Source organism: Lepidochelys kempii, chromosome 5 (genome assembly GCF_965140265.1).
Source record: "Lepidochelys kempii isolate rLepKem1 chromosome 5, rLepKem1.hap2, whole genome shotgun sequence".
Taxonomy (NCBI): Eukaryota; Metazoa; Chordata; order Testudines; family Cheloniidae; genus Lepidochelys; species Lepidochelys kempii.
In genome coordinates this window covers 99,814,867-99,829,825 of record NC_133260.1, presented here as the reverse complement: position 1 = coordinate 99,829,825, position 14,959 = coordinate 99,814,867, and the positions used below count along the sequence as shown (strand labels likewise).

Below are 14,959 nucleotides of genomic sequence, written 5' to 3'. Positions count from 1 at the left end.
TCACTTCAACAAACTCTGTTTCCAGATGCTTGATTAACCAGTGATTTTCACGAGTTCTGTGGTATCCCTTTCTTTAAAACTTGGCAACTTATTAGGGCTGTCAAGCAATTAAAAAAATTAATCGCATGTGATTAATTGCACTGTTAAACAATAATAGAATACCATTTATTTAAAAATTTTTGATGTTTTCTACATTTTCAAATATATTGATTTCAATTACAACACAGAATACAGTACTCACTTGATATTTATTTTTGATTACAAGTATTTGCACTGTAATAAAACAAAAGAAATAGTACTTTTCAATTCACCTAATACAAGTACTGTAGTGAAATCTCATTATCATGAAAGTTGAACTTACAAATGTAGAATTATGTTTAAAAAAAAACTGCATTAAAAATAAAACACTAAGATTTTAGAGTCTGCAAGTCCACTCAGTCCTACATCTTGTTCAGCCAGTCGCTCAGACAAACAAGTTTGTTTACGTTTGCAAAAGATAATGCTGCCCGCTTCTTGTTTTCAAGGTCACCTGAAAGTGAGAACAGGCATTCTCATGGCACAGTTGTATCCAGCATCGGAAGATATTTACATGCCAGATGCGCTAAAGACTCATGTCACTTCATGCTGCAGCCGTGCCAGGGGACATGCGTCCATGCTGATGACAGGATCTGCTCAATAGCAATCCAAAGCAGTACGGAACGATGCATGTTCATTTTCGTTATCTGAGTCAGATGCCACCATCAGAAGGTTGATTTTCTCTTTTGGTGGTTTGTGTTCTGTAGTTTCCGCGTTGGAGTGTTGCATGCTTTCAGAAGTCTTAAAAGAGCTCCACACCTCGTCCCTCTCAGATTTTGGAAGGCACTTCAGATTCTTAAACCTTGTGTTGAGTGCTGTAGCTATCTTTAGAAATCTCACATTGGTACTTTCTTTGCGTTTTGTGAAATCTGCAGTGAAAGTGTTCTTAAAAGGAACAACATGTGCTGGGTCATCATCCAAGACTGCTATGAACATGAAATATATGGCAGAATGTGAATAAAACAGCAGGGGGCATACAATTCTCCTCAGAGGAATTCAGTCACAAATTGAATTAACTTTTTTTTTTTAAATGAGACTCATCAGCATGGAAGCATGTCCTCTGGAATGGTGGCCGAAGCATGAAGGGACACACAGATGTTAGTATATCTGGCATGTAAATACCTAGCAATGCCAGCTACAAAAGTGCTATGCAAATGCCTGTTCTCACTTTCTGGTGACATTGTAAATAAGAGGGCAGCATTATCTCCTGTAAATGGAAACAGACTTGTTTGTCTTAGCGATTGGGTGAATAAGAAGTAGGTCTGGGTGGACTTGTAGGCTCTAAAGTTTTATATTGTTTTATTTTTGAGTGCAGTTTATGTAAAAAAAAAATCTACATTTGTAAGTTGCACTTTCACGACAAAACGATTGCACTACAGTACTTGTATGAGGTTAATTGAAAAATACTATTTCTTTTATCATTTTTACGGTGCAATCATTTTATTTGTAATCAAAAGTAATATACACTTTGGTTTCAGTTACAACACAGAATACAATATATATTAAAATATAGAAAAACATCAAAAATATTTAATAAATTTCACTTGGTATTCTATTATTTAACAGTATGATTAAGACTGCGATTAATCGCAATTTTTTAAATCGCAATTAATTTTTTTTGAGTTATTCGCATGAGTTAATTGCGATTAAGTCACAGCCCTGCAACAATATACTGCTTAATATTTTTTGTATTTAATGTAAATGATTTTAATAGATTATAGTAAGTTTAGGCTTTAACATAAGCTGTCAGTTTCAACTTTAATTTTAAATAGGTTTATTTTAAAAACAAAACGTAGTTAATTTAAATTTCAAAAATGCAATTTAAATTCTGTTTTAAAAAAAAAAGATCGATTTTTTTTTTATCCACCCTGAAGGCGTGTCATCCAATCAAGGTGTAGAAACAATACTAATGGTTTAGTTCACCAATCACACAACTGACCAGGGATGGAGAGGAGTTATTTAAGTTAGACGCCAACGTTGGCACAAGAACAAATGGATATAAATTGGCCATAGAGTTCGGACTTGAATTTAGACAAAGATTTCTAACCGTAAGAGGAGTGAAGTTCTGGGACAGCCTTCCAAGAGGACCAGCGAGGGCAAAATACCCAACTGGTTTCAAGACTGAGCTTGATAAGTTTATGGCGTGGATGCCACAATCAGAGTGTCTACAACAGGGGTAGGCAACCTTTGGCATGTGGCCCATCAGGGTAATCTGCTTGCAGACCGCAAGGCGTTTTGTTTACATTGACCGTCCGCAGGCACACCCTCCTCACGCTCCCCACAGCTCCTAGTGGCTGCGGTTCTGCGAGGGGCCATGCCTGCAGACAGTCAATGTAAACAAAACGCCTCGTGGCCTGCCAGCAGATTACTCTGATGGGCTGCATGCCAAAGGTTGCCGACCCCTGGTCTACAATACTTGTGGCCCATCTGCAACTACTAGTTGCCAATATCCCCAATGGCAGGAGCTCAGACACTAGAGAGGAAGAACTGAGTTACTACAGTGTATTCTTTCCCAAGTGTCTGGCTGGTGGGTCTTGTTGACATGCTCAGGGTCCAACTGATCACCATATTTGGGGTCACAAAGGAATTTTTCTCCAGGTCAGAATGGCAGAGACCCTGGGCTTTTTTTTTTTTTACCTTCTTCTGCACATTGGGGCACGGGTCACTTGCTGGTTTAAACTAGATTAAATTGTGGATTTTCTGTAACTTGAAGTCTTTAAATTAAATCATTATTTGAGGACATCAGTAACTCAACCAGAGGTTTATAGATCTATTACTGGAGTGGGTGGGTGAGGTTCAGTGGTCTGCAATGTGCACAAGGTCAGAATAGATGATCATGGTGGTCCCTTCTGGCCTTACGGTCTGAGTCTATGAATAACAAATAGGCAAATCAAACTGTTAATCAATAACTGAGAAAATGAAAAATATTTGTCCAAATTATTTGATTGCTGATAAATACATTTGAAGAAAATCAGCATCAGGTTGAACAACGATCTTATCACTCCTGCCTGAACGAACACACAACTGAAGATGACTGCCCACATGGGGGAACTTGCAGAATTGGGACCTAAGTTTTTAGTAACTATTATTTGTAACGAAGTTTAATTAGCTGTACTCTTTCATCATATGCTTTCTTAAAAAGAAACTCAGTAGTATTCAGTTAGTGGATGATAATTTATATTAACATGGAATTTAACACTGCATTTTAATCAGGAACCTTTTATATCATTTGAAATTGGAGATTGTATAAATAATATTGTTTAATGTTTTATCAGTTAGGACTCAGTTTTGCTTTCACTAAAGATAATGTAAGTTTGACCATTGATTTTTAAGGTCAGGCTTGACAAAGCCCTGGCTGGGATGATTTAACTGGGAATTGGTCCTGCTTTGAGCAGGGGGTTGGACTAGATGACCTTCTGGGGTCCCTTCCAACCCTGATATTCTATGATTCTATGATTCTATGATTTCAATGAGAGCAGTACCTGGCTCAGATCATTATTTGTTCTGCTCTGGCAGATGAAATGGATTGCACTGTGCAGTGTCACTTTTCAGTAGCAAAGGTTTATGCCAAAATTTGATGAGGTATTACCGATGTGATTCTGGGTGTATACTCTCTTTTTATCTTGTTTTTAGCAGATAAGTGCATGCAACCATTTTCTGTTAGACTGAGTCTACTGTTAAATTACTTCAAAGACAGCTAAAACGTTTTTGCTAAACTAGTCCATTACAAGTAAATAAATGCAAGCATGTTTTGATTTCATGCTCCACAATACTGCTCAAAGTTTTTGTGTGGTGGTGGTGGTGTTTTGCGAGGGAGGAGGTTGATTTTTTTTTTTTTTTTTTGCTATTGTGGTTCAAAATGTCTTAACTTTTTTTTTTTTAAACAAATTGCACTATTTTCAGTTTTATTGTAAAAGTATGTTTCCCCTTAGAGGGAATTAATCTCAGGCTTCCAGCTGTTAAATTTTCATAATGCTGTACAGTCCTCCATGCTTGTTAAATGCAAAGCTGCATTTGCACAGCTTGGTATTATCCTGCTAAGTTTTAATCATTTTCTCATTTTTAATTAATGTTTTACTGATTTCTAAAAGCAGGAAGGAATTCTGCTCTGAATCACCGTTGCCATAATTCTTAGAAATATAGGGCTATATTAATGAAAAAGTTATGCTCTGTATGAAAAACACAGGAAAACATATTAAGCATCTTTGTTTTAACTTGTACAGAAAAGAAATTCTTCATTATGGGTTATGTGCTATGTAAAAGTGGGAGCCAAAGCTGAGGAGGTGATAGAAATGATAAAAGTGATGGAAAAGGGTCAAACCAGGTGACAGCAACATACTTGAATTAGTACGTCTGTTTTCTGAAGTCAGATTAACAAATCCCTGATCCTATAAACCTTCTTTTGTCTTTATGCGAGTGAGTAGTTCCATTGTGGGATCAGGGCCTGTGTGTGTAAATTAGATAGGTCTAAATTGTGCCTGTAGTTCAGCAGTACTCCGTCTGTGTTCCTACCAGCAAAAAAGCAAGGAAGTGGTAGAGGAAATAAATCATTTATTCCAAATGGGAGAGTAATAGAATATTCACTGTGATATTCTAACATTGTTTTACAGTTGATTTTAATTTAGAATTCTGTTATGGTTGGATTGATTTAATTTACAGTTAATGTGTTGTGATGTAATATTGCCTTAAAACAAGATTTTGTGCTGATATTATTTGGTGTGTCTAAGACTTGTTTTGATGACAGTGCTTTTCAAGATTGAGGTGCACTGTTCTATTCTGGGGAAGAAAGGATGTTTTGGTGGTTAAGGCAACGGATTGGAACCTAGGAAATATGAGTTGTGTGCCTGATTGTGCCTTCTGCTTTCTGTATGATCTTGGGCAAGTCACTTAGGATGAAATCCTGGTTCCACGAAAGTCAATGGTAAAGATTCCATTGACTTTAATGGTGCCAGGAATTTACTCTCATTATCTCTGTTTCAGTGCTCCATTTGTAAGGGGGAGGTGGTATTAATGTTTTCCTATTTTATTGCTATGTTGTGAGGAAAAGTGTGTGTGTGTGGAGGGGTTATATATTACATTAATGAGGACCACATAAATTGAATAATTCCTGATAATCAAATTAAATTCTCATTATCATAACATCGTTGCAGGATTAGTATTTTGTGAGTAAGTATTGCCATAGAGCTACTGATATTGTTTTACTCATTGTTTGTGTCAGTAGTTCTCTTTTGGGGATTGGTAATTGATTTCTTCTCTACCCCCACCCTGCCTTTTCTTGGCATGTGAAAACGGCGCGTGCTCCTTGATTTGTTGCCAGAGAATGTTCACTGGCATCAATAGCAAAAGATGTGGGGGCAGCAACTAAAGTGGTTGTACGATCATGGGAAGACTGTGCTCACATTCTTTTTTGCTTTATGTTAAAGAATCAACCAGTTTAATAGTACATGCTAACACAGGCTACTTCACATGGCTGTCATCTCCTAAAATAAGTCAGAGAAACTGCACACATTCTTAAAGATTAAAAACACTTCACTATATCAGTATAGCGTATCTAACTTTTTTGAATTTCCTTTTAATTACAAACTTCAGATGAACAATCTACATGTAGAAAACATTGTTTCATAATTGGAATAAAAAGATTGACACTTTTTTTGTTATGGAAAGCAATAATAAATCCATACCCCCCAAGAACTGTGTGATCTTCCATTTATCCTCAGTTTGGCAATGGGTGGAAGCAGTCCAACTTTAAAGTTCTGTTTCAGTTTTGGGCATGTTATGACCAGTTGTGTAATAGGATTTTCTTCAGGCCATTTGTGCCAGACATCAGAATTAAACATCTACAAGCCTGACTGTTTCCCTGAGATCTCGATGTGCATGCCCATGTGTGTGTCCCCACTGCTCCACCCAGGCTTGCAAAAAGCTCTCTGTAGTATTGGGCATCACTGGTTGGAAGGAGGCAAGTCTGAAAGCAAATCTGTAGGAAAATTAATGCATCTGATATTACATGAACTTTTCTGTGGTTCTTCTCTGGCTAAGAACCCCATTCTAAGGGGGTGATAAGGAAGGTGAAGTTAGGGGAAGGATCAGGGACTGGAGAGCTGGAATGAAAGCAGATGGTCTATGCATGGGATGACCCTGTACCTTAGGTGGAATCGCAGGATCTGAAGGAATAAAATCCTGTTCATTTTTCAAGTTAGGAGAAGGCTTTCCCCCTTGAACAGTTTGGGAAAATTCCCTGAGGGGAACCTTGCTGAGTCTTCCCTTCCTTGGGGAGCTTCAAAGGGGTTTACACAGGAGGAGGCTGTTTGGCCCTATTTTAAAAAACAATTTTCAGTTTCATACAAAAATATATTTCTTCTCAGTCATAAAAAATGAAAGGCAGATAAAAAAAGTTGGTTATTCACATATATTAAATATGAATGTAAATCAAATGTACATATGATTTAACAATGTCTGTCATAATCTAAAAAGAAAAGGAGTACTTGTGGCACCTTAGAGGAGGTATTGTTTCATATTCTCTGTGTGTATATAAAGTCTGCAGTTTCCACGGTATGCATCCGATGAAGTGAGCTGTAGCTCACGAAAGCTCATGCTCAAATAAATTGGTTAGTCTCTAAGGTGCCACAAGTACTCCTTTTCTTTTTGCGAATACAGACTAACACGGCTGTTACTCTGAAACCTGTCATAATCTAGTTAGAATTAATTTTCCAGTTGATATCAAGTGTCCCTGTGCTGACATTTAAAATGTTGCGGGTTTTGGATTTTTTTTTTTTAAAGTCTTGCAGCTGACTGTTTCCGAAGAGAGAGATTTCTCTCTAGAATGCCTACCTGAGGTTTTTTTTGGGGTGGGGAGAAAGAAGATTACAGCGTCAATATTTTCAATATTGTAATAAGCTCTGATTCTGCAAATGACTGTGTGTAGGTGCTTTGGTCCACATGTGTACAGTCAGCTGCAGGGTTGGGGTCTTAAATTAGTACTAATAATCTTCTCTTTGTCTGAATACCGGGATTTAGGTCTAGGGAAAAACACAATATGACTTTTTAAGACACTTTCTTGCATATCTAACTCCACATAAGATTCTGTCCTTATCCCTGCTTTAAAAATAGTAGCTTTTGTAGTTGATAGGTTGGGGTTCTTTGGTATTTCTCTTATTGCAGTGGACTATGGTTTTTCAATAAAGATTCTATCATCTGTAGTACTCCCTGTACTGTACTGCATCTATATCCTGCACATCTATGCAAGCTGCAAGCCTGAGAGTGAGATGGGGTGTGGCGCCAATGTCCCTCCCCTACCTCCTCTCCATTCTCTCTCCATCCACCTGTGAGAAGAAAGAGGGTGTGGCATGGCAGGACGGTAACCTGTTCCCTGACTGACATGCTATCTGTCCTGTTCGTAATGAGTTGAGGGCCATAGGTTTTTAATATTTCCATGTGACAGCCAGGTAGAGAGATCTGTTTAAAAATTTAGCCCCAAAAGTCATTTTTCTGGTCATTTATCTTTTTGTGGCTTCTGCACTGAAGGGTCTAATTTCAGTACTGTTGTCTGTACGGTTTCCAGTTGCACTATTCTGAAGTTGATGGAATCCATTTTCCCCATCCATAATGGCTATTGCCACACACACGTTTTGGAAACAGGCATTACATTTTGGCAGGTTTTCTTTGATTTAGTCTGCTTTTCAGTGGGAGCAGAAACAGTAATTGCTTCACAGTAAGATGGTAGATCCTTCATCTCAGCAGTGGGCAATTTCACATGAAATCTTAATAGCTGGCTTTCTTCGTAATCTTTGGCATTGTAGGATTGGCTGAAGTATTAAATATTGTCTTAAAAATAAATAAGTTATTGGTAAGATTTAACTCTAAGTTTGCTAGATACCACTTGCTGAGGGAGCCAAGTAGAAGTGTATCTCCCTGTTGTGATTTGGCTCTGTGCCTCCAATACAGTATTTTTAAACTCCATCCATATGCAGCCATACAGTACTTTCAGTTCATTCATGATAATAGCAAGCAGATATTGTATTCCTCTGGTTCTTTAGTGAAATTGCGCTTGTCTGTAAAATATTGATGAATTATCCTTAATGTTTTTTGATACCTCTGTCAGAATTTAGAGTCCAGTAGATCACAGAGGGGTGAGAAACTTGTTTTGTGTGACCATATATAAAATGCATTAAAACAAGACACAACCCATCTCATTCTCCTCCTACTTTTTGTGCATCTTTCCCTAACTACAACCAAAAATACAATACCTTAGGTACTTCTCTCCGTCCTGATTCCCTCCTCCTTTCAAAACTGGACACACCTTCTGATTGTGTTTCCCGATTTTTCTAAATTCTGGATCCATTGCCGACCCTCCAGGTTCTTTCTGATCCCAGTATGCTGATGCTCACTACCATCCTGAATTTGTCAGGTCTTCCTTCTGGCAAAAGAATGCTGAATTGTTCTTCCCTCTTTGTATTGGTTTGAGTTTCACCAAACAGTTGCCACAGGAGTTTTTCATCACTTCCCCTACACGCCAGTGTGATTTTTTTCCCCCCTCCCCTCCCCCCCCCAGCTCTGGTGGCTCAGGGAGGTAGGGATTACAGATGAATCCTTATGTGTCAGTGCAATATACTTACAGTAGACAGTGGTGCTGTTATTAATTCACAAGTTCAGGTATGCAAAATATATCTTTCTGTAGTTGTTTTACTTAACACGCTCTTTTAAAGGGGCACCATAATATAAAAAAAATCCACTGTTGCATCCGAAAACTTTTTAGCAACTGTTGTGCAAGTAACTCCTAAGATTATTGTCATTTACTAAGTGCCATTACTGACTGTTAAAAAGTAGAGGAGATATTTTTCTAGGTTTTTTTTTCCCTGTTTACTCTGTGAGTTTGAAAGTACTTTGAGTCTGATCCAAAGCCTTGAAGTCACTGGAAAGACTCATTGAATTCAAGACGCTCATTGAGATCAATGGAGTTTATGCTCTTTGAGTGTAGTCATTTTCACTGTTTCCCCTGTATAGTCAATCACTTCCCTCTCTTGCCTGCATGGGTCTTGAATACAGTTGGAGGGGAGTGTTGGACACTTTTTTTTTAAATTAATAAGTAGGAAAATGTGATTTAAAATAACAAAATTTGCCAGAAGGACTCAGATATTCAGATACAGTACCTGAAATTACTTTAATATATTTTTTTTTAAAAACCCTCACTAAATCTCAGATTGGTGGGGTCCCTTTTAAATGCCTCTTGAAAAAGAAAGATTTACTAAGCCAAAATGTGGCCTGGCTAGCCTGGCACTGGAGGGGTTTAAGAGGATGCAAGTTGCCTCCTTATGGCCCCTCACTAGTTACCCACATGACAGATAGCATCTCAGTCAGGGAACAGGTTACAGAGCTGCCATGCCACACACCCTTTCTTTTCACAGGTGGATGGAAGGAGAGAGAATCAAGTGGAGGAGGGGGAGGGACATTGGCTCAACACCCCATCTCTCTCTCAAGCATGTCAGCTTGCACAGATGTGCAGGATATAGATGCAGTACAGTTTAATCTCTTCCTTGAGCTGCAGAGGACCTGGGAGAGAGACTTATGTCTCGAGTCCCAGACTCTCTCCTGGGTTGCTCTTGAGACAATGCAACAATACACTGCCACTTACTCTGGAATTGTTGTAAAGTCACAGTTGAGCACTAAGTCATTTAGATCTTCCTTGGGAAAGTTGTTTTGGAGAAGGAGGCTACCTTTTAAAATATAAAACTCTAAACGTAATTCTTTTATTTACAATCCTTAAAGAGCATTGTGATTTTAATTTCAGAATTATGTTGAGCCTTTCTTTATTGGCAAGTAAATCCAAATGCGCAGCTCTATAGCTGATGATTTTACACTGTAGCTCCTAAACCACTTGTAATTATAAGTTCTGTACAAATTATAGACAATATAAATGTAGTAAACATCGCTAGACTAATTACAATGAAATAAAACAGCTGTTGGTGTCTAGAAACAATTTTCTTCTGATGAATGTGCAGCTTTTGTCAAAAATAAATTCTATGATAGGTGAATATTTGATGCTCCAAACTGAATGTCCTTCCAAAGTCTGATTTTTGCATATTTGCTATCATTTTAAAAAATAGTTATATACAAAATAATTATGGCTAATTTCTTGCTTTTTTCATTTAATGTCATTGTATTCAGGCTGCTGAAATCAAAGACACTTCTCAAAGATGTAAACAAAAACAAGATGCAGTGGAGAAGAAAGACAAACAAGTAAGAGAACCTTAATGTGTGTGGGGTTTTTTTATGCTTGTTTGTTGGTGCTGTGGAGCACTGATGTAATACTAAATGCATCACATGAAGTGTTCAGGGAAATATTGTGGAATTGTCGTGGCTGAGTCACTGTTTGGATTCCATCAGTGACACCCATATTTCAGCTGCTCATGATGGAAAGTTGAACTGGAGATGAAATGTAGTATTGCAAGCTGTCTGCAACCTCCACTCCTCCGGGGACCCACGGCTGGTTGGTACAGCCCGCTCCAAAGTGTATAGAGGCAAATTTGGAGGCAACAGGAACAATGTACCCAGGAGATGCAATGAATCACTGTATCTCCCAGCACCCTCTGCACTCAGACTTGCTGAGTTCCTTAAAGTTGCTATCCTCGAGGAAAATGAAGTTTATCAGTAGAACAGAGCACTATCATGGAACAACTGTCTTCTCCAGTTAGATGTAATGTTCTTTTATAAGGAATTTACTTTTTGTATACAATATGATATTACAAGTTTTTGCTATTGTTGAATACTTTTGCTACATTAGAATGTTTTCTAGTGCTCTCTTACTCTTATCCACTGTACCTTGGTGCCTTAAGTCTAACCAGATGAAGAAACAGAATAGTTGCTTGTGTTAGCTAATCAGAGGGCTTCTATATGTACACAATTTATAAAAAATTAAATGCAAAAAACTGTTAATGCCACATTAAGGCTCCATAGCTAAGCACTCAGTCAATAAATATGAAAATTAAACATAAGGGGGAGAGTTCAACTTGCATAGTCCTTTTTGTTACGTTGAACTTATTCAATCCTGTACTAATTCTCAAACTATCCAGTAGCATGCAACTTTTACTATAATTTTAGATAAACATATATCTAAGAATCTGTAATAATGTGTTTAAAGATTGGGATTGTAACACATTCATTCTTTAAAATTCTGGCACAGATTCTAGTCATTTTACAAAAAGGCATCAATTTGAGTTGTTCGGTGGGTTTCTGAGCAAGGATGAGATCTTATATTTTTAAACCTGCTTGACTACATCAACATTTCAATATCTGTTACAACAGTCTTTTGTAATTGTCTGCCTTTTGTTGTATATGCAAAAATTTCATTTGTAAATGCCATTCTGGGAAAATATTTGCATTTCTCTTAGATTGAAGAAATTCAGCAAGTTTTGAGAATGAAAAGAGATGAAGAAATGGATCGACAGAAGAGAATACACAACGCTCGTAAGATGATAGAGGACTGGCAGAATGAGCTCAACAGTACAGGAAACTCTGAGAATCTTCAACCACAAATTGATTCTATTAACAATGAGCTGAGACAGTTGCAAGAAGAAAAGGCAAATATTGATGGTGAAATGAGTGATCTGCGAAGAGAGAGAGAGAACCTAGAGAGGGAAAAGAAAAGTGAGATTGCTTGATTCTTTCCCTACTATGGTTACTACATGCAATTCTTTTGTGTTTAAGTGACTTAACTGAGATTAAATTGCTTCAAACCTCAGTAACTGTATTTTTGTACATCTCTGTATTGCTTTCATCCTTTCAAGGCCTGTAAAAGTGACAGGGATAGCTTGTTGTTATGGGGATACCATCAACTTGAAAACTAGTCTTTCAAAAAATGATTGCATGTAGTTTCAGTAAACCGGCTCCTCACAGATGCTGCCAGTTCGTATGTTTTTCCAATTGAATTTTTCTATTTAAATTATTTTTTCTCTTACTTTGTGAAAACCCCATACAAACAAAAGGAAAACTGATAGACTGTATAGGAGAAATGCTGAAACAGTCTTGTCAAATGCATAAAGTAAACAAAATACAGAAGGGTTTTTCTTTATTACAGTAATTTTTAGATGTTACTTGTAACTTTAAGTAAAAAAAACTTCAGACAGAAATGGTCATTTTTTTAAATTGATGGTATTCATTTAAACTAGAAGAATTAAATGTGGCATGGTGCCAAGATGCTATGTGTAGAATGGCACTATCTTAGTGACTGTTTCTCCTTCTGCCTTTGTTAGATGAACTTGGAGACCAGTCTTTTTTATCCTTAATGAATTACACTGCACTTTTTTATATCAGCCTGGCCTTTTGTGTTAGTTCTGTCTTGATGTAACTTGAGAGCTAGAATTAAAATTTATCTTTTTAGAGCTCTTTTTGATTAACTTGCTTCCACACATTTTTTTTGTCTGTATGGCCCCAACACTGTAGTATCTGAACACCTCCCATGTACTGCAAGGATAAATCCATAAATACCCCAATGGAGAAATGAGGCACAGAGAGACTGATTGTCCTGCTTAGTGAGATATAGAAAAACAGGAAATTGAACCCTGTCTCCTGAATCCCAGTCCAGTGTCTTAAGTACAAGACTATTCTCCTTCCCCACTGTTGGAGTAATGTAGATTGGAAACATTCTGTTCCCGAAAGATTTTGTAGTATTTTTTTCTTAGTATCATGTGGGAACTTCAAGGTCCCTCCCAAAAGGGGATGACATGAAGAATGCTACTTTGGTGTGTCTTCAGAGGGAGAATGAGTTCTCCCTTTCTCTTGGGTGGCAAGAACCCTCCCGCACCATTCTTGCATTACAGCAACATTCTTCTGTTGTCACCAAATAAATAACAAATAGAAAAATACTCTGAAATAGAAATTTCTTATCCCCCAATGCCCCACAAGTATAAAATTTCCTCCTCCCTTTTTCGAGTAGTGGTGGAGAAGGTTTTGGGGTTTTTTTTTGGTTTTTTTTAAAGATAGTGGCAGTCCAGAATTTTTGGCTATATTATTTGGCAATTGTTGACTTGAATATCTCTGCACCTAGAATAGGCCCATTGCAAAAATTAGTTTGAATATTAATATTTATACCTGGACATTGTACTTCAAAACAGAGATTAACATTTCTGTTTATTTCACATAGTTCTTGGATTTAAAATTTTAATGGAGTACATCCTTTAGAATAGATGGGATACTGTTAATAAATGTATGAAAATAAGGAACGGTCTTTCCTAACCATAATACTGTAGCACTATAGTTATTAAATATTAGAAATCTTTAGTTGTGATGTGTAGGCATGATTTAATATAACTTTCTTAAACAAAATTACAGGAGTAACTGATCGCATTGTACAGTTTAACAATATGATGAATCTGAAGGAAGATAAGCTCAGAGGGAGATATCGAGACACATACAATGCTCTTCTGTGGCTAAGGGAGAACAAAGACCGATTTAAAAGAAGTGTCTGTGAACCCATGATGCTTGCAGTAAGAAAATTCGCTTGAGTACAATACTAATTAGTGGCTAATAGTGTGTCTTAAAAAAATTAAATTCTAGATTGGTTGTTATTTCTATTATAAACCTAAAATCTGGAGGCTCCCTACCTTATCTACTGTTTTACAATGAGTTAGCAAACTGGAGTACATGTAAATCAGTGTCTACAGCTGGTTAAGATGTGTAATTTATCTCATTCAAGTAATGTGACAAATGTGAAAGTTTTACTAGACTCCTTTGTACCTTCGGTATGTTGTTACATGGATGAACACAGAGTGCTTTCAGCCATCCAACATATAGGTTTCCAATGGAACTGCCCTACTTCAAGGTGGCCTCTACACATTCCAACTAGTGAGATGCATCCCTCTTGTATTCCTCTGAAATTTGGGAATCTTCTAAGAAAGTGGTGGTTGGGATTACATGCGAGCCTTCTCATAGTTCTGAATATTCAGAGCAGAAGTTGTAAGAGGACTTTTGCTCCCTCACCTGCTTCAGTTACTTCTTTTCCACATCTAGTGGCAGGCATAGAGGCGTTCAGTCTGTGCTCAGTCCTGGTTTGTTTCTTGGCCATACTTTCCTATTATTACCAGTAGTTGTCAGTAATGTTCATTTTATATAGTTTAAGGTACTCAGGAGTCAGTAACTAAGTTTAACTAATCCTTCTAAACTTGCTGCTTCATGCTGGTTTTGGAAATGCCAGAAATGGTTTTGTATTATCAGAATCAAATATTATTTTTGCCCTTTCCAGATCATTCGGTCCTGCTGGATATAGCATTGTCAGGTCAAGTTAATCAAAAACATATCTTGATCTAAGGGCCGTTACCTTTCTCCTTCAAGGCTAGTTAATCTTCACAATGTCCATGAACATCTGAATCTTTTTTCCCTAATCTGTACTGTACAATATAACCCTGTTTCTTTGAGGGTTTTAGGAACATCTGAAACTTTTAGATGAATTAAAACTGGCTCACCTGTTCTGAAATTCTGGTGGAATCAATCCAACTCTGGTCAACTGCCACTCTATTAAATAGAGTTGTATAGTCGTGTGTGTTCATTTTCTCAAACATATCTTGATCCTTTTACAGCTAATATAATTTTAGTGTATTGATATGTTCCTAGTGTTACCATATTTTATCAGGGTACAAAAACCTTCCTTCATCTTAAACAATGGATTTGTTTTGTCTGAGAATTCTTTTGAGAAAACCAGATTAATTTCTAGTAATTCCAAATCCTCTGTCTCCTCACAGGGCCTTGGGTTTCTATATTTATGTTTGGATGGGCTCACTGGCTACTAGTGAAATCAATGAGAACTGCATGTGAATATCCTAAAGATGAATCTGGAGTTTTCTGATATTTCCACCTTTCCTTAGGGCAAAGTATTGCCGTTGTTTTACTAACTATT

At 37.2% G+C, this 14,959-nt stretch overlaps 1 protein-coding gene across 6 annotated transcripts in view; it reads left to right on the top strand.

Annotated features, from left to right (window-relative positions):
* SMC5 (structural maintenance of chromosomes 5) overlaps positions 1-14,959 on the top strand; it is a 74,896-nt gene that overhangs the window by 24,764 nt on the left and 35,173 nt on the right. For all 6 annotated transcript variants that reach the window (XR_012159078.1, XM_073345165.1, XM_073345164.1 and 3 more), the window contains 3 exons: positions 10,237-10,308; positions 11,460-11,715; positions 13,399-13,553. Coding sequence is in view for 5 of the 6 variants with exons in the window: in XM_073345165.1 (XP_073201266.1) it covers positions 10,237-10,308; positions 11,460-11,715; positions 13,399-13,553 (483 nt within the window). In the remaining variant the exon portion in view is untranslated. The remainder of the gene's footprint in view (positions 1-10,236; positions 10,309-11,459; positions 11,716-13,398; positions 13,554-14,959) is intronic.